General features: G+C 44.5%; 1 protein-coding gene across 1 annotated transcript in view; it reads right to left on the reverse strand.

Annotated features, from left to right (window-relative positions):
- Positions 1–25,038, reverse strand: part of LOC115797221 (insulin receptor substrate 1-B) — a 51,755-nt gene that overhangs the window by 13,107 nt on the left and 13,610 nt on the right. Inside the window, exons 2-3 of the mRNA XM_030753744.1 lie at positions 24,361–24,662; positions 20,826–24,009 (exon numbers count right to left, since the gene is read on the reverse strand). Coding sequence (XP_030609604.1) covers positions 20,826–24,009; positions 24,361–24,662 — 3,486 coding nt within the window. The remainder of the gene's footprint in view (positions 1–20,825; positions 24,010–24,360; positions 24,663–25,038) is intronic.

The raw sequence follows: 25,038 nt of genomic DNA on the forward strand, positions 1-25,038 counted from the left end.
TTGGGCATGTGTTTGTTGGCTTGCAAACAGGTAGCCAAAGTAGCCAGTTTATGCAACTCGAACGCTGTTTCAGGGTAATTGCATACATGGTGTCTTGTGTAGTTTCCTGTCAGTTTATGCCAAATCTGACTGAGGACGGCAGGAAGACAATGACAGGACTCATGCACTGCTGAGCCACAATGGATGTAAACACCCCAAAATTAAACCTCAACTCCCTACCAATCACTCCGGTCACACCGGCTTGGTTTACACAATGCTTTGCTGAGGCTGAAACATGCAAAACCACTGGACCGGTCACCTCAGAAGTCTGTTCTGTTTGGACTGAGGCAGACAGCTTGAAACAAGAAAATGAGAGCAGCTAAAGCGACCTAACTGTCGACATGGATGCAAGTGTCAAATGACATAGTAACAGAAGTGGGTGTAATGTATGAATCAATGAGCTGCAGCGTTTTGGGAAATGAGTCTGTGATCATATGCGAGACTGTGTGTGTGTGTGTGTGTGTGTGTGTGGTAGAGTTGGGCAGCCATGCAGCTGCGGTGGCTGGCTTGAGTCGTGCCTGTACATGCACATTATTACAACCACCGACTGGACAAGAAACACGGTTCATAAAAAAAAAGACGTGTTTTAAAACGACTATTTATATACTACACAGTGCTCTGCATTCACTGACTGCCCGTTTGTTTGAATGTCCAGTTCTCAGTGTGTAAATTTAACCACCACGTAAGCACTACCTCAGGGATCCATGGGATTTTATTTTCAGTGAAGATTTGACTTCTAACAAGTAGAAAAACAACATTACCGACACATGCAGGTCAACCTAGGTGCGTCCAAGCAGAAGATCTGTGGTAACCCTGTAAGAAAAACACCCACTAGTCTGGGCAAATCATCACCACCTCACTGTTTTGCATTTGCATTGCTCAATCATATATAACATGTAGTGAAATCAACACTTAAAGTGTTTTTAAAGTTTGGTGTGAGCACTTGCAGATGCATGCTGGGAGTCACAGTCTGACAAAGGCCGTACAAAGGAAAAGATGCTTATCTAACTCTAACTGATGCAGTGAGTAGCTTCTCATTTCTTAAATAATCATGTCAGAAGAAGTCAGAAGTCGTGGAAAAGACGTTACTCTGCTTCAGAAGATTCAAGGGGGCACCAAGCAAAGAAAACTGCTAAAAAAAAAAAAGGGGTTAATAACTCTCTAACATATTATTAAAACCTGGAAGGATAGTGGTGAGCCATCATATTCGAGGACAAAAAGTGGTCTGAAAAAAAGAATCTGGAATTATCACGATCAGAGATCACGTAAATGTTTTGTGAACTCAAATCTTTAAAAAAAAAAGAAATGAATTAAATTAAACCCTCAAGAAAATCATGTATCAGTGAGGCTAATGGGAGAAAGGGGCTTTAGTTTGCTAGAGAGCACAAAGATTGGACTCTGGAGCGATGGAAAATGGTAATGTGTCTGATGAGTCCAGATGTACCCTGATCCAGAGTGATGGAAGCAGCTCAGTGAGAAGAGAAGTGGATGAAGTGATGCACCCAGCATGCCTGGTGCCTCCTGCACAGACCCGTGGAAGCAGTGTTATGATCTGGGGTCACTTCAGTTGATCAGGTCTAGTTTTAGGTCACATTATGTCCCACATTAAGTCTCCACACAGCGGTCCGACTCTCCCAACATCAACACAGGATCTTGGCAAAAAATGAAACAAATGTGATGCTGCACAAGCTTACTGCAACGATGCCACCACAAATGGGTGCCGTCATCAAAGCTAAAGGCAGCCCAGTGAAATATGATTGTGTGAATCCAGTTTGCACCAGAAACTCCAACGTTTGGGGGTCAAAGACGGTGGAAGCCTCCCAGCGATGAGCCACTGGGCTGACGGACGGTGGGTTTCAGGTTCGACACTGTGTAGAAGGACTACCCCAATCTAAGCTAGGTGTGGATGGCAACAATAAATAACAGACTTTAAATAACTGATTTTTTTAATCATGCTGGGTACTTTCTGGTTTTGCCACAATCAAGCAACCCAATCAATCAATAATAAGGCTGGAGGATTGTGAAGCAGCTGCCTTTGCATTCATGTGTTTCTTTGCCCTCTCTCCCACCTGTATAAAGTAAGATCACTGTGGATATTTAGTCCTCATGTCATGTAAACGAGCTGCGTCATGACGCACGGCCGATCACCAGCTCTGTGTGTGTGTCCCTGTGTTGTTTTGGACAGTTGGTGATGATGATTCATATTCAGACTCTGCTTAACTCAAAAAAAATCCACCATCGTCAGCTCACAGCGGAAAGCAACTGCCTCACAGCAAACACACGCAAGCGCTGATGACGACCGTGCTTACACATCGGCAGACATCATCAACCAGCCACGTACGAAGGGGCACACGTGGCTGACAACTGGTAATGAATACGAACAGTTTCATTAATGGCAAATGAAAGTCAGCAAGAACATCAACAGTAAACACTGCACGCAAAGAGCGTGTGCCACCTCTCCATCATCATCCCCTCCCTCATTCACCCCTCTCCTCAACATCCATCTCTTCCATGTGCACTTGTTTGTTCTCGGCCAGGTATGACTAATGAGTAAACAGGAGAGTTAAGCGCCTTTCATTTCCTCTCCACTGCCAAATCGAGGCTTTAACTGCTCTGGTTGGGTGCTGTGACGCCCGCAGTGGAGAAGAACATTGTGTTAACAGCTGTGTGTGTGTGTGTGTGTGTGTGTGTGTGTGTGTGTGTGTGTGTGTGTGTGTGTGTGTGTGTGTGTGTGTGTGTGTGTGTGTCTGGTTTATAGATTCCATAGATGGTGTTTGTCAGACTGACAGAAGCAGAAGTTTCACTGAAGACAAAAACATTCAATTTTCACAATCCACTCAAGCACACACACACACACACACGCACGCACGCACACACATACACGTGCACGCACGCACACGCACCAAGAACACATGGATGATGCTCCATTTAATGCACAAGCGGAGCGGTATGAGCACATGTGGAGACGATCTCAAATCTCTAACGCCAAATACCAACTTCCAGACTGATGCAGTGCCAGCTTGTGCTGGATGGGTGCGGTTTCCACATCATTTAAATTTGGCACACAAAAGGGCACATGCTGCTTGAGTGGCAAGAAAACAAATCCTGGTAAACATCCGGACTTAAGCCTGGCTGAGCTGCTGAATTCAAATGAACGTGTTTTCACTGCACCATCACTCACAATTTGTCCTTTGATGGATCTGAACTAAATGCAACCAGTGACGACAGTGTATCATGTTTTATCGTGTCTCACCTGTCATTCACCTACCTGCATCCACTCTACAGGTCTTCACTTGAACTACCTGTCTGTGATTCAGTGTTAACCCCTGCGGCTAACACAGTTTTCATTATTAAGACCTGACAAAACTCAAATATCCATCATGTCCATTTCTCTCTCTGATTTACTGCCTCCTGAGATGTCCATGGAGGTTCTCAGTCTTCCAGGACATGGTAGTCTTGAGTGCTCAAAGGCAACTCAAAGACTTCTTGAAGATGTTTTGCCTCTCATCCAGGAGGGCATCTACATCCACTGTGAACAACAGAGGTGGTGGCCTATGACACCAGCTATCAGCAGTCTTGAGATCCCTTCCCAGACATTTCAAGACATGTCCTGCCACATTGCAAAGATCACTCAGGTATGACCTGAGGAACACAACAAAGAGTTCAATGGGTTAACCTGGTCTCAAACTTCCCAGGTCCCAACCTGACTCTGCAGCCACGAGAAGTGCCTAAACAAGCTCAGGTCACAGCAGGGTTGTGCTAGTGGACGATGACCTCAAGATCTGATTATGTCCAGATAAGCTTGCTAAGCACAGCCATTAATGTAATAAATTTTTATTATTAATTTTATTTTTAGATAAATGTTAAATCTAATCTGCCTTGTGCCTTGCCTGTAGTATAACATGGTCATCTCCACATGTAATCTACACCTGCAACAAGGAAGTGTCTGGGTGCATGGGTAAATTAGAGCTCAGTGTAACTGCGTCTTTGCAGAAACGCTGTGGTGAAGGTATCGGTTATCGCTAACATCACAGGGCGATAATCCTCAGACCCTGCAACTCATGGGACCCAGAAGATCCGCTCCCTCTCCCAACTAGAGGTACCAAATTAACATGAGCCAAAAGGGCAGAAAAAGAAATAGAAAGCACATAAATATTATTTTAATTAACTTGTCAACAGTTCACTAAACCTACCTAATCACCACTGTGACAGGTCCCAGCAGGCTCGTCAAGCTTTAGATTTAGCTGCGTAACACTAAAGCATGTACGGCTCTCTAGAAATAGCAATGTTTGGCCTTTGAGGAGCTCGGAGGCTTTTGTTTTCACGATCCAAAGTGCAAGGACTGGAATGCACACACATTTATCAACGCTTCAACCTCTTAACAGGTTGCTGGTGGCCCCGTAAGGTAGGGTGAGGATGTTTTACCACATGCTAAAAATTTGAACTTCGTGTACCTTTTAAACACACGTTAATTAAACAGCTGTTGATTGAATGAGTTAAAGGTTCAGTACAATAAGGCAAAACTTGACTTCAAATGAAAGGTATAAACTTAACTACAGTCAGAAAACCCATATACCTAACTGCCTCTATAAACACACACACACACACACACACACACACACACACACACACACACACACACACACACACACACACACACACACACACACACGTTCTGTTCCCAGCAGTAATTTGGGCAATTTAATACAAAAAAAGCCCCTGCAAAGCACAGGAAGCTGTTAGTTCTACCACCGAGTCCCGGTTATGGCGCTGACGGTGAGGTGACGTAGAGGTGAGACTGCTCTCTAAAGGTTAACGACCGCTTTCAAGCCAATAATGGCAGTGATAAGCAAACAAATCTGCTCCTTCACTCGGTCTGCACCGAGGAGTTACATAAGGCAGGTCGAAGGACTGTTTGTTCCTCCGCATGTGGAGTTTAATTCATCTTCCTATGCAGATGGAGTCCGAGAGTTGGAGGAAGTGTGTGTTTGTGTGTGTAAGGGGAACAGCTGGGGGGTGGGGGGGTGGGGGGGGACGACATTTCCCAATGTCCATAAGTTGACATTGGGAAATATCGTTTCTCTGAGCTGACAGCAGATGCTGAACTCTTTCGCAGTTTGGTTTCCTGATCTCAGTGAACAGAGCTGCTGAGTTCATTGAACTCGATTACGCAATTCAAGTGTGGATGGCTGTTTAGCCAGTTCCCCTATAGGCAGCCTAGTTTGAGCGACCTATATGATGTTTAAAGGCTGGCTTAACTGGTACTGAGATCCTCAGTTCATTGTGTGTACTTTGCAAAAAGCTTTTGAGGCTTCATGTGGCAAGATCACGAAGCTGAAACTACCAGCAATAAGCTGGATTTTACTTTCCTTCTCTTTCTATATGGGTTTATAGAGATGCCTCCTTAATTTTTTATGGTGTTCCCGTTAAGCTTTAACATGATTTTAGGTCTTTTTCAGTGTTCTTTATGCATTGCAACAAACTGCAGTATTACGCTCAATGCCAGTTTCCTCTCAAGAACAACACAGTTTACTAACTTTAGGAAACAAGGAAGGAACTGCATTTGGGTTTCCGGTGTCTGCTGTCATAAACTAGAAACGTCTCTGACTCTGACACCTAACTGCGACCAGCTGCACGCGAACTTCTGCTGCTTTTAACTCTACTTAAAAGTCAGCTGGTTCAAGATCTCACTCTCTTTCATTGTTTTCACCCTCATCGGTGGCTGAAACGTATTTCTCCAGTCAACTCTACTCATTCTGAGATATCTAAATTTAACTCAGAACAGATGACTTTATGAGTTGATTCCACAAAGGTCATAGGCTAACTCCACTGTGCCTCAATAAGATGACTTTATGGTAAGGATTTGAAGATCTACTATTTTTAGACATCAGAGCCGAAGCAGCCACCAAGATGACTCAAAGTGGCTCAAAGACTTCCATTTTAAAGCTTCCAGTTTAGGATTTTTGGCTTTTTGATGTTGGTTTTTTTGAGACATGACTGAGAGGCTAAGGACACCACGACCACTAGCTGCTTGGAAAAAATTTGCATTCTCTGACCAGCTGAGTACTTGCTGAAAGTTGCTCATAGTCACTAGATAAAATTGGTCACATAGAGGCATACGGTGCTGCACCAAAAACCTCCTTACAATTGCAGATTCCCACAGTCACTGTTAGTTTGCATAGAATTTTTTTCTATACTGTTACTCATAGACAGCAGCAGGTTCCAGTGTCTTATTTTTCAAGAGTAAATAAAGCCTGTATATATCCTGTTGACTTTAAAAGAATAACTGAAAATAATAGATGTGTGCAAGAAAACCTGATATCTTGAAACCACTCTGGGCACTTTAGAAAAAAATTATGTACTTATTTTAAGGCACTACCTAGATTATCTTTATCTTCCGTGGCCACTGGGGCATAATAATTGCAGAATCAGTCAACTCTGATAAAAAGTGCTAAAAAAACACGTGGAAATTTGCCATTGCTGAATTCTTCCACAGATTTTAACTCAGGAAGCCTCTCTCATCGTCTCCAGAAGAACTACTTGCAAGTATTTTGCAGGGTTAGTTCTCAAATGCTGATATTTTGACATTTGACTTGCTGACAAATGAAACTTGACATGCGGCGTGGGCAGGTGCACTCAGTTGTGGTGCAACTGTGCAGAGAGTGTGAATAATATACCATTAATACCATGGCCATAACTCAAGTAATACAAGTACATAGTAAAATCAAGTGGTAGCCTGAAGTGTCTGGTATTGTATTAACTGCACTGTCCAGACAGATTAACAGTCACTTAGTGAAAAATGGCTTAGTTGGGTCCAGTTCAAACAGTCTGGTCAAAGCCCAAACAAGTGAGGAGTAAAAAAAAAAAAAAAAAGATTTAATCGCTCTCCTCTGAGAATAACTTGACCTCTTCTGCATGAGACTAAACTCTCTCTGTTATCACCGTTAGCACTTCGGCTGACCTCCTCTCATCCCCCTGAACCCTCATCCCCTAAATCCATCCGGCCACAGTACAGCTCGACTCACAACAGACGCACAAACATGCACTGAAATCACGTAAATAAACAGTAATACATCCAGACAGGAGTACAATCATGGTCTCCATGTGAGAAGTGGCTTGTTAGTAGAGGGTAATCAGCTTAGTGCTCTCCAGCACCCACCGGCACTAAGCTCTTTACAGACAAACCCAGTTAGAGAAGTAGCAGCTGAGCGATGCCGCAGCCTCAAATCCAACAAAACACACACACACACACACACACACACACACACACAGAGTCAGACACATACAGATCATAGAGGCGACGTGGGGAGAAACATTGTGGAGGTGCTGACATCAAGACAATTACCTGTGCTAGAAGAGAGATGTTTGTGCGGAGGGAAGAAAAGACATTTATACAGCAGGAGGAGACAGACGGAGAAAATAAGAGAGACCAGGAAACACAGCGAGAGTGAGAAGAACGCAGAAAATGCCACACAAAAACTCAAAGAAAGCACCAAGGGAAGCTTTCCTGGGAGAGTGTATTGGGGGGGGGGGGGCAAACAAGAATGAGTGTGTGTGAACGGAGGGAAACACTCCCTCCTCCTCCTCCTCCTCCTCCTCCTCTGCACTCAGTAACCCCAGTGGGTTGGTGGGTGGCAGCTTCGTTCTTTTAGGCAGTGCCCGACGCTCTCCCAGCTCAGCATACATCCCATACCACAGCACACAATCGGCGCTCTGTAGCCAGGATCATGCTCATACACGGAGCTGGCACGCCGCCAAGCAAACGCACACACAAACAGGAGCTGCACAGTGAAGGAGGCTCAGTGTAACCTGAAAAGAATCACAGGACTAATGTATAATTTTGGCTATAAGATCAAAAATAGTAAACTGCCAGAAGCAAATTTCCAGAGCATTACGTGCTCTTTCTTTTTTTTCCCACTTTTTTAAAATTTAAGCTTAAAACCACATTTTTCAAGCCAACGATAGCCGCCTCGGTTTGTCCCCTCTTCAAACTGAAGCATCTCAACAACTGCTTGACAGAAATTTGGTTCAAATATTTTTGACCCTCTTTGGATTCCTTATAACAACTGCCAAGTTAGTACATGCACGTTACTGAAGGTTGGATAAGCAGATGTCACTTATAGCTGTCTCTGAAACATTAAGATGGAACAAGGCGATGGCTCGCTTTGGGTGTTTTCACACCTGAGCTGTTTAGTCCATTTAAATCTAGCCCTGGGTTCATTTCCCCCCTTTGACGGATTCATTTGTGCAGATGTGAACACAGTAATCGCAACCGCACCAAGACCACCTCCTCAAAATGGTCTCTGTGTTCACATCCGCCAGTTCCAAATGCAAGTTTGAGCCAGGTCTTTTTTGCGTTCTGGGGATGCGGCAGATTGCCACAGATGTGCAGAGCGCACAATGTGAAGCTAAAAGCCATAAAATGAACTGAGGGGCTCAACTGGACAAGCGCTTATTGCCTTATTAGGCCAGATAAACACACTTGTTATTGCGCAGCATTGCCTGAAATGACGCCCAGGTTTGGAGTAAATTCCTCATGTTGTCCACTAGTCTAGAACGCAGCACCTTCTTCCCGTATTTACTCTTGCTGCTCGCGCCTCGGACACATCTGGCCAAAAAAGCAGATTCAGCGTTCTGACGCGGGTTGCATTGACGCAGTTTGGCTAGCTTGGAGTTTCCTCTGTGTAAAAAGAAACCAGACCATAAAAAACAGTTTACAACCCCCCCTCACCCCCACCCCCACTGCTCCAACACCACTTGACCGATACAAACAATTTACAAAGCAGTAAATTTTATATTTAGCCCATTTAAGTATGCAGTGATGCATCACAGACTATATGTAAGAGACTTTGAAGCGTTATCTAGATTAATTTAAGTTAGACTTTAGATTTTAATTTGATTTGTTTGGCCTAAAGTAAAATACAAATATTAAGTAAAATTCTCAAATTAGACAGTGTAGTGGAGAGTGCAGCGTAATAACTTCAAATTTAGTGGCCACAAGGTCTAAGAATAACCAGTCAAATCTTTATTAAAAAAAAACCTTAAAAGTTTTCCAGACCTATGTGTAATGTACAACTTTAAGCCTTTATAGAGTGAGCCTTTTTTAAAAAAAACCCAAAAAAACCAAAACATCTCCATCCTTGTAATGAAGGGGAAATTAGAGACACAGAGTGAAATATGTTTTTGTACCAGGCTATAAACAAGTTAATTTCCCCACTGAAGTTGGAGATTTCAGCAGGGGGGGTCTATGGGGATTGACGCACTTTTTGGAGCCAGCCTCAAGTGGCCACTTTACAGTTTTGGGAACTTCTCTGTCGGCCTCAGGAGGCTGCTGATGATGCACATGAAAAATATGCAAGAGACAAAACAAACAAACACAATCCTCACATGAACTTTCTAAAAGGAAAAAAAAAAGAAAAAAGAAAAGACACTTGGAAAAGATTTATCATTGCAGACCTGCTCTGCAAGCCAACTGAAATCCCCCCTCTGATCCAAATAAATGAAATCATGTACTCTATTGTATCTGATGGATAGCTTGGGTCCACAGTGACTCAGCGAGAGGTGATTTCATTCATTTGTTTAAACACCTTGTACACAAATGCCACTCGCACGCCCAAGTGGAACATGATTGTGAGAAAGAAAAATAAAAGTCTGGTGTGAAAATAAAAGGAGAGCCCAAAACAAAGAATCTGCTGGGAAAGAGAGAAAAGACAGGAAGAGGAGAAGAAGAAAGAAGTCTGGAGCGCACAAGAGGTAGGAATGGTGGGCCAAAGGGCTTTGTTCAAAAAAGAATGAGCAAAAACTGTATTGACAAAAGAGAGAGAGAGAGAGAGTGTGTGTGTGTGTGTGTGTGTGTGTGTATGTGTGAGATAGATCGCAGTCAGGTCAGTGAAGGTTACTTTAGCTATTAATTGAGGAGATTTTGGCTGATCCCTGCTTCCTGAAAGGTGATTGGCTTGGATGATCTGTTTTGAGCCTTTCCTATTAAAAGCAGGCCGCCCTGAGAACTGTGTGTGTCTGTGTGTGTGTCTTTTCAATCATGTGTGTAAACCAAACAAACCGAGACTTTTTAATGTATCTAAAGAGCTTAAAAGTGAAAAGCAAGCAAGTGCAGGTGTAGCAACCAAATGCTCTTCAGTCAAATCCAGTGACAGGTTCAATGGTGGAAGACCTCAGACCATGCTCTCACACACACACACACACACACACACACACACACACACACACACACACACACACACACACACACACACACACACACACACACACACACACACTTACTCTGTCCAGCGGCGCCTCTTTGACTGACCACGCTGCCAATACAATTCACTCTGCTGCCTCTGTGCTCCAAATGCATGTGAATAAGGCACTAGTTAGTCAAAACATGACTACAGTACTGAGCTATTAGCCAAGATTTTACTACCTAATTATCATTCGAAGCCTGGGCAGCTCACCAATAACACACACACACACAAAACAAAAAGGAGCACAATTAAGGTCCTGTCAAGGGGCTCTTGAGCAGTGGCGGATCTAGTATTTTTCTGAGTAAGGGGCCATCATGGGGCCACAGTATTCATAGAGGGGCCAAGTATTTGTGGTAGATGTGGTGATATACGGACCAGAAAAAATTAAAGCCATTACATTAAAGTTATGTTAAATCTTATCACCATGAGGTGTAAGAATTCAGTGAACTTATGTGCCATTACACTAAATAACAATATCAGACATTTCATACATTACAGCATTAACTGTTGTTGCTCCCCCTAAATGATTTCTGACCTGATGAAGAGGGTCTGGAGGTGCCCTGCTCCTGACCAGCCTCTGGTCTATTGTGTTCTGCTGCTCTCTCCCTCCTCTCACCCTGCTCATTTTCAGCTGGCAGACTCACTCTTTTGCTCAAAAACTGCTGAATTCCCACCTGAGACCGACCCTTTCTTTTCTTCTCTATCACTGCCAGACATTATAGTTAATGTTAACACACAAATGCAAATTACAAAGAAGTACATGAATTTGGGTTACATGAATTAGTGAAATGCTAACGTCCATATCCAAACACAAGAATGGCCTCAGTTAACATTACTCTTAACTAACTTTGCTTCTTAATGTTTGTCAGACTTATGCTGTGTGACAGCTGTGAGTAAAAAGGGATTTATGACTTATTATTACCAGCAAACTCCTCAAAATGTAGACTGGCATCAATTGTCGCTTAAAAAAAACTTTCTCCGCGAGATCGTTCAAATCTTCTTTTTCTTCTGTAAGCTTTATTCACGCTGGACATTCCTATTTGGCTCTATTTGGTGTTTCAGCATGGAATTGCACCCACCTATAATTTGATCCTTGCTCTCGGACAAAGGACAGATGAGTGACAGGACAGGGGGCCAATCAGATCTCAGATGGGGTTAATGCCCCTGTGGCCCCGCCCCTAGAACTGCCCCTGCTCTTGAGCAAATCATTTAACCTCAAGCTGAGCCTTTCCGTGGATGAGTGAAATTAGGAGATTCATTAGCCACTCCGGTTAGATATTTAAAAAAACAGCATGTTTTTTCCCCCTAATTTGTAGCATTTCATAGAGCCACAGGATTTCTGAAAGCCAGGAATAAAAAGAACACACGCTTCTACTAAGCAGGACTGGAGAAATTATTGTGTCATACAGTTTTCAGTTTTTCTTTAAGCCTTTGACTGGATTGATGAGGAATCGGAGGGATTTTTTTTTCCCCCCTAAAAGTAACGCAATTACTCAAAATTTCTTTACAGAACATTTTCTTTCAGTTTTCCTCCAGAAAACACTTCAAACCTCTGCTATAAATGCAGATCTCAGTTAGGTCCTTCTGGTGCATATACTTCATTATTTAAATTGTTATTTGCTTGCTGCTTTTTGTGTATTTTTATATTTTAGTGCCACAATGCTCTCCTCACACACTATCTCATTGTAGATGATGTCTGGTTTGATTTGTGATGCTGCATTTTTGCAGACTTTTAAATGATCTTTTTGTTTGCTATAATTTGTTGCTATTATCAGATGCTGTTCATTTAAGCTTAAAATGTATCTGTGCTTCTCCCTTTAGGGGTCACCACAGCGACATCTCACTCTCTCCCCAGCATCCTCCTCTGTTGCACCAACCCTCTGCATGTTTTCCTTCACTACATCTTCAGTCACACAGACCTGGAGATTAATCGGCAACCCCCCTTGGCAATCACTGGCTGTTAGACAAAAATGTGCATTCCCCAACAAGTTAGTGTTTGCTGGCTGTTGCTAGGTAAAACTGGCCGCACAGAAGGTTCTGCACCGCAACCTCCTCGCTCATTGCTTCAGTCATTTTGAAGATGCCAACTTGTCTGCAAACACTCACCAACTGCTCACTGAGCAGTAGTGAATCTGTGAAAAATGCAACACAAACCGGAGTCAGAGCTCATTCACCGTCAGAGAAAAAGTGGTGTCCTTTGAAACTTGTTGGTTGCAGCAGTAAAGCACAATTTTTACTTCACGAGGCGACTGTTCTCTGCTTCATTACCACTCAGCGAGTAGTTGGTGAGTTACCATTTAAAATCACAAAGAGGTTTGTGGTGCAGTAGCCTCTGTGCAACCAATTTGACCTAGAGACTGCCAGCAGCCTCTAGAAAATATTTCCCAACTGGTTGGGCAATAGACATTTTTCCCTTGCAACTAGAGGTTGCCAGGGGGTCGCCGACCAGTCTGTAGGTCTGTGTAACTGAGGCCCAATACTCATTTTACCCCGCTACTGTAAATGTGAGATGTCCCCCGATCGTAGTCGAATCCCCCCTCACACGTTCACTAGTAGACACTCCAATCACCTGCTCACTTTTTTCAGTAAGCAAACTTCTTTAAAACCTTCCCTTTACTACCCAAAACAGTGAGAAACTGATGCACCTTGTTAACCAAGCTGGTTAGCTAGTGATAGTATTGGCTGATAATCTCCAAACTGTAGGTCATGCATGACTGACATGTTTGCAAAATACCTCCATGAGTAGTCAGATGACTTCCTGAATACCTTCTCAACCTTTGGTGAACCCACTTGCACAATTAATGAAATCACATCAAGTGTGTACATCTGTGTTTAACTTTAGTGCCGTACTGCAGTTGTATATATTGACACAGTAGTCACCGGTGCGTGTACTAGAGTATGTAACTGATACACGTGAAGTGTAATCAAGGATGCATCCATTACATTAAGGCCCGGAAATGCGATACGAGCCCAACAGGGCGTGTGGAATTACTGGAATTACACACATACACAAGGAGACGCATGTCTTGTGATCTGTCTCACTTCATCTTCATGTGACGAGCTCAAGAATGAAGCCGCTCAGGTCTGCAGCTGACCTCCTGATGCTACACTTTCAAAGTCACACTCATTTATAACCCACACATCATTTTTTTTTTCGCCTCCATCAGCAAGATCGCACTGAGCAGGATCCAGGCATGCATGTGTGTGTGTGCAGCAGCCTGGTCAAGGTCTTGGGAAGAGGAGTTACTGAAAACAAAAGCAGCTGTGAGATAATGTGTTGGTGAGGAGTCGAGCAATTAATTTTCTTTACTGTTAATCACCAAAGCAGCAAACAGCTGAGCTCCATTCAAACTGTTTTCATTGCATAATCTCTTATTTTTCTCATCTTATTTCATCGTCATCCAAATAAATTAACTCATTATCGCTCGCGAGTCCCTCCGGATTAATCATCATCGCTCTAAAAGCACCCTGAAAAGCATCCTCATCGATTCTCCACGCCTGCCGGCTTTCCAGGCTCGCGTCTTTGAGAGTCAACAGCGCTTTCTGAAAAGGCTATTTAATGTCTGTCAAAACGAGGTAAATAGAAATAGTATGAAAGCAAATATGTAGGAGAGACTGTAAATATTACGCACTCATGTACGCAATCTGCAAATAGAAAAAAAAATCCACTCAAAAGCAGTATTTACAGCGCAGGTCAACTCATGATCGGCCTGCACTCTAAATACTGCACTGTGTTATTCAGTTTAATAACTTGAGGGTTTTATGAAGGTTTAACATGTGTGGAGAGAGGCTGCATGGTCTCACACACACACACACACACACAACAATATCCAACACATACACCAGAGATTTAGTCTGTATTCATTCTGCAGAACCAAATCCCCCCATTTCCTCTTCTCTCTCTCACACCAACCTCAGTGGAAGATTAGTCTGTGGCGGGGAGGACAGCGGGCAACATCTGAAACAACACACACACGCACACACAAACACACAAAATGTAAAGTCCTGCCACCATTCCCCTGTGAAGGCAAAAGTGAGCTTATGTAACGCCTCTTAATTTATACTATTTTAATGTTGCCCTTCTTATATCAGGAAAAAAGACTGATTTAATCTGATGAGATAGCCTAATTGATCACTAATTGTCTTTCAGTCTCAGGGCTTTTGATTCCCAAGATGCACTAGAATTTAGACCCAACGCAAGCGGTGTTAACAATCATTCTGAGCAGGACTGATCCAGCTTTTTCCAGTTGAGATTTGATACAGATACCTTGGCTTAGGGTTATCTGACAGTACTCAGTACCACTCCAACACCAGGGTTAAATTAATAAGCTGCAATGACATACAGCAGAACTGAATCAAATACACCGGCCCTATATATCGACCTACTTTCATAGGCGCAGATAGATCCAGCTTCCTGAGTCAGGATCCCACTGATATCCAATCTAAATATCAAATTGGTGCATCATGCTTCTCTAGGAATCTCTGTAAAGCAGCATGCATTTAATGAACTGACCAGAAAGACTTCTACAAACAGCTGGAAACAAAAAGCACAAGTTCAAATCCTACCTAGGTTTATCAAACCCTGATTATTAACGAGTCTCTTTAATAACCTGCAAATTGGTCTGTGTGCGCGCCTCCAACAACTTATGTATACAAACTGTAAGCTTTGTGTTCACTATAGAGCAAACATCTGGATACGTAGCCCAAATGCTTTCACAATCAAATGTCTAGATTTGCTACTCCTCACCATCAGTTGGTCTGCAGTCTTCTCTCACCATCAGTCACTTTTTGTAAGCAGTGTATTTAACAATGTATGAATAACACAGAAGGCCAAGGGGAACATTTTTAAGAGAAATAAGGAGCGCTGTTGCTAGTCTGGAGATTTCTACTGTCAGACTCACACTGCTGATTGTCACTAGCTATTACCGCATTGCACTGGATTCTGCATAGTGAGTAGGGGTGGTCACAAAGCTGTGTGAGAGTATATGTGTTAGTAATCAACCCAAATTACCCCTCGAGCTTTTGGATTCACCTAACTGGACCATGGCGATGCACGCAGATGACATCATAATGTGACTGAAGTCAGTGAGGGAGGAGGAGGGAGTTCTCCAACATCCACATGTGCAGTGGGACAGACACACACACACACACACACACACACGCATACGCAACCTTCAACAAGCCTCCAAAAACCCAAACAGCGGAGCCTTGTTGCTATGTGCAGTGTAAGTTCGGCAACTCCCTGAACAGACCACCCAAACAAAGAACACCGGACTTCACAGAAGGACACAACCTTGACTTAAACAAAAACAAACTAAAACCCCTTTCAAATCCAGACGTTATCCAAAGACTCTAAATAACTGTGTGAGAAATAACATATTTTGAAAAAACCACAGAAAGAAGGTGTTTATTCACTCAAACTGAAGAGGAGACTCTTTGATGTCCTCGTGCAGCTCCACAGCTTTTTTTCCCCTCTGCATTTTCTCCTGGGGGCAAATCAGTTGTGTTATCCTGTAATTAGGCTAATGAACGAAAGCTGGGTTTGCTGTGTGGAAAAATTCAAGCTAATTTGCAGCTTAATATGCATTATGCAATCATAAGAAGCACGGGCGAACCTCCCACCCAGTCCTGTTTTTCACACAGCTGACCGAACAACAGAGGAATGCCAAAGAGGAGAATCTGGAAGGCTAAGAGGTAGATAAATCTGAGATTATGAAATTTCTGTAACTAACTAACATCACAGCAAGTAACAATGGTAGCACTCACATTCTTAACATCATCCCGATGAACTGCTAAGAATTGCAGTCACATATCATGCTTGGATTCAGGCGCCACATGTTTTGTCCCGCTGCACATCTGTGTGCAGTTACACGCTGCATAAATATGAGGCGAGCTGTGTGTCACCGTGCTCAGAGACTAACTCTTCGGAACAGGCTGGAGCTCGGTCTGCCTCCAGCACAAATACAAATCACAACTGATAAACAACTTAGTGCACAAACGCACATATACACGCCGTGCCCTGAGCTTCACCCTCTTTGGGGGTTGTGGTCCCGGCCACGTGGGTCTGTTTTACATAACACTACTAGTGCTGTCAGTCTAACCTGGCGCTGGCTTGGATTACACACCCAGCATGACAAACCTATCTGACTCAGGAAGGAATTGATATATGTGAGGTTTGGTGAAGATCAGAACCTTTGTGAAGATCAGAACCTCACTCAGCCATGAAGACATGGCTGAGTGAGGTTGGTGTGGGAGAACTTGACTGGCCTGCACCTCAACCTGATAGAACACCTTTGGGATGAATTAGAGCGGAGGCTGCCAACCAGGCCTTCTCATCCAACATGGATGGATGGATGGATTAAGAATGGGATGTCACTCAAGTTCATATGTGTGTGAAGGCAGATGAGTGAATGATTTTGGCAGTATTGGAACATGATTGGTTCCAAACCAGTCCTGACATGGCAAAATTATCTAGTGTGTAATCTCAGACTAAAGGTGAGCACAGAGAAGTTAATCAGTGCAATGCAAGAAATCTCTGTATGTGTTTGTGTTTGCTCTTTTCTCAACAACCGTCCATCCAATCCACTTTAAACTTGGTGGGAGTATTATTGAAGAAGCAATTAAATACAGTGTAAAGGCAAGGTGCGGTTTGGAACAGCTGTTTGAATATTTAAGATGCTTTCTGCTAGACTCTGAAAACTACAGATTGCCTGCCAGTGAAGCATTAAGGAAACATCTGTAAATCCTTTAGCCAAACCACCCACCACCAGAAATACATTCTGAAACCACAGGAAATACTGCCGTAAAATTTGGTTCCACCACATATGACACCATGTATAGTTCCCGGTGATTTCATCAAACCCAGTGGCAAATATATGGTGAGCTTCATTTGGATTATTTAGCAACTCTGCTATACAAGCTCATTTCGTGCTAATACTACTGTGCGTATTGTGCACATGCACTGTGAAAGGTGTGCACGTGCTAGGCTTGGGCGAGTTACTCCATGGTCCAGTCGTCCTATCATCCCCCTGACATCGCCGATGACTGACAGCATCACCGCCGGCTGGCAGAGAAGGTTAAAGTGCACCACATTATGATATAACTATCCACCCTCCATAACGCACAAAGTGTACCCAAAAAAAAAACAAAAAAACAAAAACACACAGGTGAAAGAGAAACACATTCATCAGGAGTTTACTTCTCACAAGGCTGATTAATTTGGCTGGTCAGTTAGGCCACAGCAAATGTGAATGGCCTCGCCTGTAGGATCTGTCAACAGCAGTGTTAATGTGACTCAGACAGCAAGACATCTTCATTCAGAGTTCAGGATAATATGAGCAGAATACCTGGTGACTAAATCAAAATGTGGCAGGCTTTGTGTTACTCACCTAGTGTATTATAGTGTATATCTAGGCTAAACAGTATCCTACAGATATTTCTGCATAGAAATTCCCATAAGAAACAGCATCCTTAAGGAGCAAGAATTTAAGGAGCTATATGGGTTATTTTGGGACTGGAACAGAGATCCCCTCCAGATGGTTAAGAAATAAAATAATTAGCCTCTGAGGAAGCACAGATAATAAAATTCTTTCACATGGTTTTCCTGCAGGAAGTAGTGGGAGCGATCACTGATTTAATTTTTCCCCAAAAGAAAAATCTAATGTTTCTAATGCTTTTTAATCTAATGTTTCTGTTCTGCTGAAGGTTACAAAACTCCTCAGTTAAGCGCGACAAAAATCAACGTCTCAACCACGGCGGCTTGAAGTTCATAAAATGCAGCACAGATGGTCAACGTGTCTGTATAAAATGCACGGAAACTTGCTGTAACTGATTCATTTTTATATTTTTTCTTCTAAGAAACAGAATTTGGTTTGAAGTAGCTCACCCTGCTTTTCCTCATTACCCCAGCCGTGAAGGGTTATTTTTACACACTACATATTACATAACTGGAGTCCAAAAGGAGTGTTTCTGGCACTCGTCTCACTACTGATGTTCAATTTTAGCCTTTGCCCCTCAGAGCCAAAAGAATGCACCCTTGAGACATATGCAGTCTCTTCCTATACAAGCTGATGCCTGCAGCAAAAAAAAAAAAAAAAAAAAAGAAGCCCTGTAATTACAGCAGATCTGAACTCCTTAAAAACACATGCACACAGACACACATTAGATAGACACAGACAAGATAATTAATCCTTTCAAAACTGCATTTTTGTGTGCAGAACCCGACAGATTGGACATTATGTATCATCTCTGTGTCTGCGTTTCATTTTTGTTTCTCTGTCTCCTCACACTGCTGCTGCAAAAGAATAACATCTCAGCTCGAAACGTGTCTGCACGCCTTTAAAAGATGGGCTGAAACACAATGAGAAGAGAGGCAGAGAGGCAAGAGACGTCTTCAGAAAAAAAAAAAAAAATTGTTGAACAATAGTATGTGTAGCAAACAGAAGGGAGGGAAGGAATTTCAAAAATCCATCAAGCAAGATGAGGGACAAGGACAAGCAGTGTATAGAAGGGATGAAGACAAGCAGTCTAAAGGAAAGACGAACACAAGAATAAAGAGTAAAATAAGAAAAGAAAGTAGGCTGGAGGGTGCAAATCATAGACTGCGAGAGGAAAAAAAAAAAAGTTTCAGGAGAGCCCAGTAGTCTTGGGGTTTGGTCCTGCTGAGGCCTGCCAGCCCACCGTGGCAAAAACACTCAAACAAAAGGATCATTTATTGGAGGAGGAGGAGGAAAGAGGGGGGAGGGATGAAAGGAGGGGGAACACTGTACAGAAGCATTTGAGAGCTCTGTGAGCGAAACACTGGCCCCATCTCAACATTCACAGCCAGTGTGTAACCTTCTCCCCCACGCCGCACCGCTGACATTCTCAGCAGCCAGATCCCATAAGGTCCCGACGCAGCAGCCTGCAGCATTTTGATCTAAAAATGCACAGAAAACACGACCATCTTCCACAAGCACGGTCTTCCCAATAAAACCAGTGCAGTGATGTATGGATGCAGGCTGACTGTTCGTTTCCATCTGCGGAATCTATGAAAAACCAACTGCTGAGCTCCGCTCGCCACAAGATCCCATGATGAATTTCTGCTAATGCCTCAAATTCTTCATCAAATCCAACGGTGGAGCCGAGCTCTGAAATGTCTACCGCAAAAACCCGAGAGGTTTCAAGTCCAGCACAGCCTACGGTACAAATCCCGTGGAAACGAGCAGGGCTTCATAAGCAGCGAGGCTTGGCAGGATGCATGCATCACAAGAGACCCACTGTGGAAGCTTAAACAAGACTACTGAGTGTTTTACTGATGCACATAAATCTCCTATCTCCATTTAAATGCCGCTCTATCTGCTTAAACTGCAGGCGTCCATTGCTTAACGGGCCAATTTAGTGCAGACAGAGGTTCAAAGAGAATGTTTTTCTATGAGGAAACGTCTCACGGGGAGTTAGTTAAGGCATTGTTTAGCTGCGGTAGTCCCCCCACAGCTAGAAAATTGCTCTATGCAGGAGGAAAAAATGTAAATACAATGAAAATCAATTATCCAGCCTCACTGACCTCATTGAACATACAGAGAAAAATGCTGACTTTAAATACAGCAGGAACTCTACACTCTAAGTGCATGTGGTTACAGGGAAACAGTCACAAAACATTTTTGTTAACTCTGCAGCGGGCTCAGCTTAAACATCCAAAGCTTTCAGCTTGGCTTAAGTAATATACAAATTGCAGCATGCAATCATTTCAGAGCCAAATCTACAAACCTTCATTTGACTCTTTGCATACGTTTCCTGCATACATTTTAAATCTAAATTAAAATCAAAATTTCTTTCCTCCATGGCCATCTCCTCTAGTGTCATAATGGAGGATTTTAATTTGACGGGTCAACAGAAAACAGGGTCAAAGTTTGTCTTTATTGAGCTCGAAGCAGAACGCTTCAGCGGCAGTTATGAATGCTTTCCTTTGCTAAGAGTGGCACTGCAGCGAGATGTCTCAGACAGCTCTCCTCTTCCAGAAACAATGGCTCAATCGGAGCAGAATGATTCTGACGTTTGCTGTAAACGTGTAGCAAACGGTTCTTGAGTCTGCTCTCACACTCTAATGGGAAAAACAGCACTGAGCATGCTTGCACAATATTCAAGAAATCTCTAAGGGGTCAATAGCAATTTCCAGGATATCGATATTTATTGATATTCCAGTAGGCTGTTTGACCTTTAACACCTCAACTAATCCTGTCAGGTAAAGAGTGTGTGTACGCCAGGGCCCAGAGATGTAAATCAATTCATGATTTGTCAGAACAGCTAAGCTTTAGCTCTCACTGTGGATTATGCAGACAGACACACAAATAAACAAGTCTCTACATTTTAATCTGGCGCCAGGTAAAGTTTGAATACAAACATTGATGAAAAGGGAGGCTGTGCTCCATTGGATTATCTTGAAAGCATATTCTTTCTCATTCTGAGCTAAGTGATTGCAGGAAGAGAAAGGAAGATGGAAAAAATGCACAAAGTGGTGACAGAGAGAAGAGAAGAGAGAAGAAAAAAAAATGCATCGCTTACCAGTTCCCTCCTTGTTTCCATTTTGGTGCGTCCGCAGCTCCTCTGATTTGTAGAAGTCAATGCTGGCGTACGTGTTCAGGCTAGAGCTGCTGCTGCTGCTGCTGACTGATGCACCCACTGGCCCCACCCCAGAACCAGAACCCAGTACAGAGAAAAGGCGAGATGGCGCCTGGTTTCCCGAGGGCCCGTCCAGTCCCAGATGGGGGCTCTCCTTGTTGGCCAAGTCCAAGTCTATGTAGTTAAGGCCTTGCTCTGTGGATGAAGTTTGACTGTTTGTGGGAAGAGACTGCTGTCCAGGAAGGGCAAATTGAGCGGGGGAATCAGACACAGCACCATTCCCCCAAAGCATGCTGTCAAAGCCCAGCCGGCGGGCCACGGATTGGTGTTCTGGAAAGAGAGACACAGTTGAGGAAGAAGTCGAGGTAGAGGTGGAGAGGGAAGTTGAGGCAAGAAAGGTTTCTGAGCAGTGCCGTCTGCGTCCTTGGGGGTCGGCCCGGATAACTTTAGCCCCCTGGTCTGGGTTGGGCCCGATTTTGGCTAGGGGAAAGTCTAGACCCCGTGACAGCACAGAAGAATCACCCCTACTGGGAGAAGGGACTTTGGGAGAGACACTGGATGATGACCGTGGGACAGTGTTGTTATTCAAGCTGAAGGCCATCTCTGTATAGTCTCCGCAGGATGTAGGGGACTCGGACTCAGTCACTGATGGAACGCTTTCTCTGCTCTTCCTAAGTGAGGCCTCAGCTACTTCAACCTCCTCTTCACGAGGTCCAGTATTACCCTCATTACAGGGTTTAGGGGCATGAGCAAGCGTTGGGGGTGTGGGAGGCGTGTGGAAAGAAGGGAAAACTAGTGGGGTAAGAGAGAGGGGTGAGGGTGACGGAGAAGGGCCTAGGTCCATATTGACATATTCAGAGGCAGTTGGGGGACTGATGGGGGTAGATGGGCTATGGGAAAGGGGTATAAAGTTCCCTAAAGAAGAGGATGGCTTGTGTTGAGTCTGCTGGCTGCTTGAGCCATGAGGCAGTGATAAGCCATGCCTTAGACCCCTGCCACGACCTCCTCCTACCCCAGTCGGATTGCACTTCTCCCCCTTGAATTCAATGCTTACATACTCCCCAGGGCTCTTAGGTTCTGGTGGCAGAGGGTTCTCGCGAACCCTAGGAAGGGTGTTAGCTTTGGATACATCAACAAACAGGCTCACAGGTCTGCTTCTAGTATAGCTACCCTGCTTGGACAACCCACCAGAGCCCCGTCTCTGCTGGAGCTTACTCCCATCCTTGGACTGAGCTCCCCCGGTCAGTTTACTCAGTGCTTGGGTATTTCGGTCCTCGCTCTCACCGAGGCTTTCACTGCTAGCTGAGCTGGAGGAGTACGAGGAAGAGGAGAGAGACAGGTGGCGTCCAACCACTGCATTGCCCCCTGCTGGTTGCTCCTGAAGCCCTCTGATAGGTTTACCACCACCCATTCCCCTCCTAGAACTCCCACTGGGCCTCACGCCTCGTCCAGGCCCATCGTCAAAGTGTCCAGCAGAGGGGCTATGCTTGTATGATCTGGGGAGAGAATAGTAAGAGTACACCATCTTGGGACCATGTTGTTGTGGACTGGTCTCCAAATGTGAGGTGTGCTCAGGAGGTGGGGGACTGCCATTTACAGACCGTGCACTAATTGGTGACATGTTCATATAGTCACTGCCTGCCCTGCTGTCTGCACTGCCACTGCCTACCCAAGCCCCACCAGAGAGACCTCCACGCTGGTCAGGGGAGCAGCTGCTATTAGGGGACATTATCATATACCCATCAGAAGTTGGTGGAGGTCGAATTTGCTGTGGAGGTGACACGCTGTTATTAGGAGTCATGGCCATGTAATCATCAGCAGGTTTGGAATCTGAGTCGGGAACCGAAACAGCCAATGACTGGGAAAGGGATGTTGGAGGCTGAGTAACTCCAGGTAGCATGGACATGTACCCATTGTCCACCCCTAAATCTAAACTTCCACCTGCTCCTCCATTGCCTTCTGTTTTAAACTCCCCTGCCACATCCAAGTACCCTCCTCCTCCCCCTGCTGACCCAGCACTCATGCCAGATTCCTTCTGTGTGGAAGAGCAGGTGGAAGTAAAAGACTCTCGGCTGGTGCTTCTCGACATGATCGCATAATCGGCTGAGTCTTCATCTGCTGGTTCCTCGGCTCTGCGCTGACGCGGGGCCAGCCTTTCCAGGGCCATAGGTGGTAAGGAGGCCCGCTTGCTCAGCAGCCTGCGGTCAGCTTCACATTCACGGCTGGAGGAGCGGCGTAGAACTCTTTTGGTTTGGGGCTGGGAGCCACAGGTTGGTGTTCCTGGTGCAGGCTGGGAGCTGGGGGTCACACTTCCTTGATTACTGTTGCCAGCACCACTACCACAACGTTGGCGCATTAGGATATAGTTGGCTCCATCCTCACTGAGGGACTGGCTGCTGACACTACCAACAGAGCTTGCAGGGAGATTCGGAGAGGGCAAGAGCGTGTGATCTCCAGGACTAGAATCATACTCGTCTGAGGAACCATAGTCACTGGGTGAGCCTGAGACAGAGGCGCGATGAGAGGGGATATGACTATAGGCTCCAGATCCCGGACCAGCACCAGCACAAGATGCTACACCTCCAAACTCAGAGCCATGACCAGAGCTAGAAGAGAGACTTGGGGCTGGGGAAGGAGCTGGAGTCGAGATGGAGCGCATCAACCCTAGAGGAGTTTTAGCAGTTGTGGTGGGGGCTGAACGAGCTGATTTTGATCTGAGGATTGGGGTAGTGGAGCGGGAGCCATTGGTGGAGGGGCTGGAGTTCACGCCATGTACTGGTGTGACACTTGCTGTCCCATCCTCCCCTTTCCCCCCATCACTTGCGGTGCGAGACCTCAGGAAGCTATGCCTTGGCGTGGGAGAAGCATTGGCACAGTTGACCGGTGCGCCACTGTTAGCTCCTCCAGGAGGCTCGGTTCGGGGCCGGCGGGTGAAGCCAACCTGGCTAGGAGGAGGGTTTTGATGGTGGCGCCGTGAGGGAACACTGATGGGATTAGAAGCAGTAGCACCTCCTCCAGGGCCGGAGTTGGACTGAGACTTGCTGCGTTGGCGAAACTCCTCGCTCAATGCCTTCATGGCCTCTAATAAGGTTTCGTGCATGTTCTGGGCAACTACTGAATCATCCACCTAGGACACAAGAAAAAAACTTTGGATAAAGTAAATCAAATCATAATATGGTAGCGTCTATATTTATTTAATTTATTAAAGGTTATGAAGTACTACACATTAAACACCTTAAAGACAATATTATCTGCATTTGAATCTAAGATTTTCATGGAAACCCTGTTTAATCTCCTTTTCTTTCATTTATGACAGTCTTTTTCAAAATCAGTGTATAATACACAGTTACACCAAGCGTTATTCTGACAAACTTTGCAGTTTCTTTCACTCTGTTGATCATTGGCTCCTAAGGTATAAGCAGGCTTGGAGACTGAAATTAAGCATCAACATAAATGGGACTGTAGATTACAGGCTCACCTGCATCCAGAACTCGCCTGGGCCTGTCACCGCAGAGCGTCCCACCTCCACGAAGAAGAAGTTTTCTGAATGGCCGCAGCGCCTCACGTTCATCAGCTGCAGCACCACCGCAGCGGCATCAGAGTTGAGCTTCACAAAGTTCACCGTCTTGTCGGTCAGGCAAAGGCGGTAGATGCCAACCAGGTTCTTGGCCTGACCCAGGCCTTTGGGCCATACCTTCACCTGCCACACCTCTTTGAATGCAGGTCCAGGATTAGGCACTCCATAGTCCCCTGAAGTGCTGCCCTCAGAGGGATTCTTACCTTAAGGGACAGAGCAGGAACAGAGTGAGATTAAAAGGTTGCAGAGATAGAAAAAAAGGAAAATAAGAGATTAAATAAACTATTAAAGTAAGGATTTATGAAGAGCACTAGTAAGTACAGCTGTTGCAACACAGAACTGACATAACTTTCATGCAACTGTAAATAAAAGAAGCACCTGATGAAATCTCCATTATAGGGCTGTTAGTGGAGGGCAAGCTGCTTGTGTTACGTAAGCTGTGCCGATATCAAACTTTTCCCGGATTTCTGAAACAGATCTGAGTTTAAACTGAGCACGCACCGGCTTGTGAGACCGGATCATTGTACCTGCAGGCTCCATACCTGTGGTCTCATTTATCAACCACACAGGTATCCCAAC

This window comes from Archocentrus centrarchus, chromosome 18 (assembly GCF_007364275.1).
Source record: "Archocentrus centrarchus isolate MPI-CPG fArcCen1 chromosome 18, fArcCen1, whole genome shotgun sequence".
NCBI lineage: Eukaryota > Metazoa > Chordata > Actinopteri > Cichliformes > Cichlidae > Archocentrus > Archocentrus centrarchus.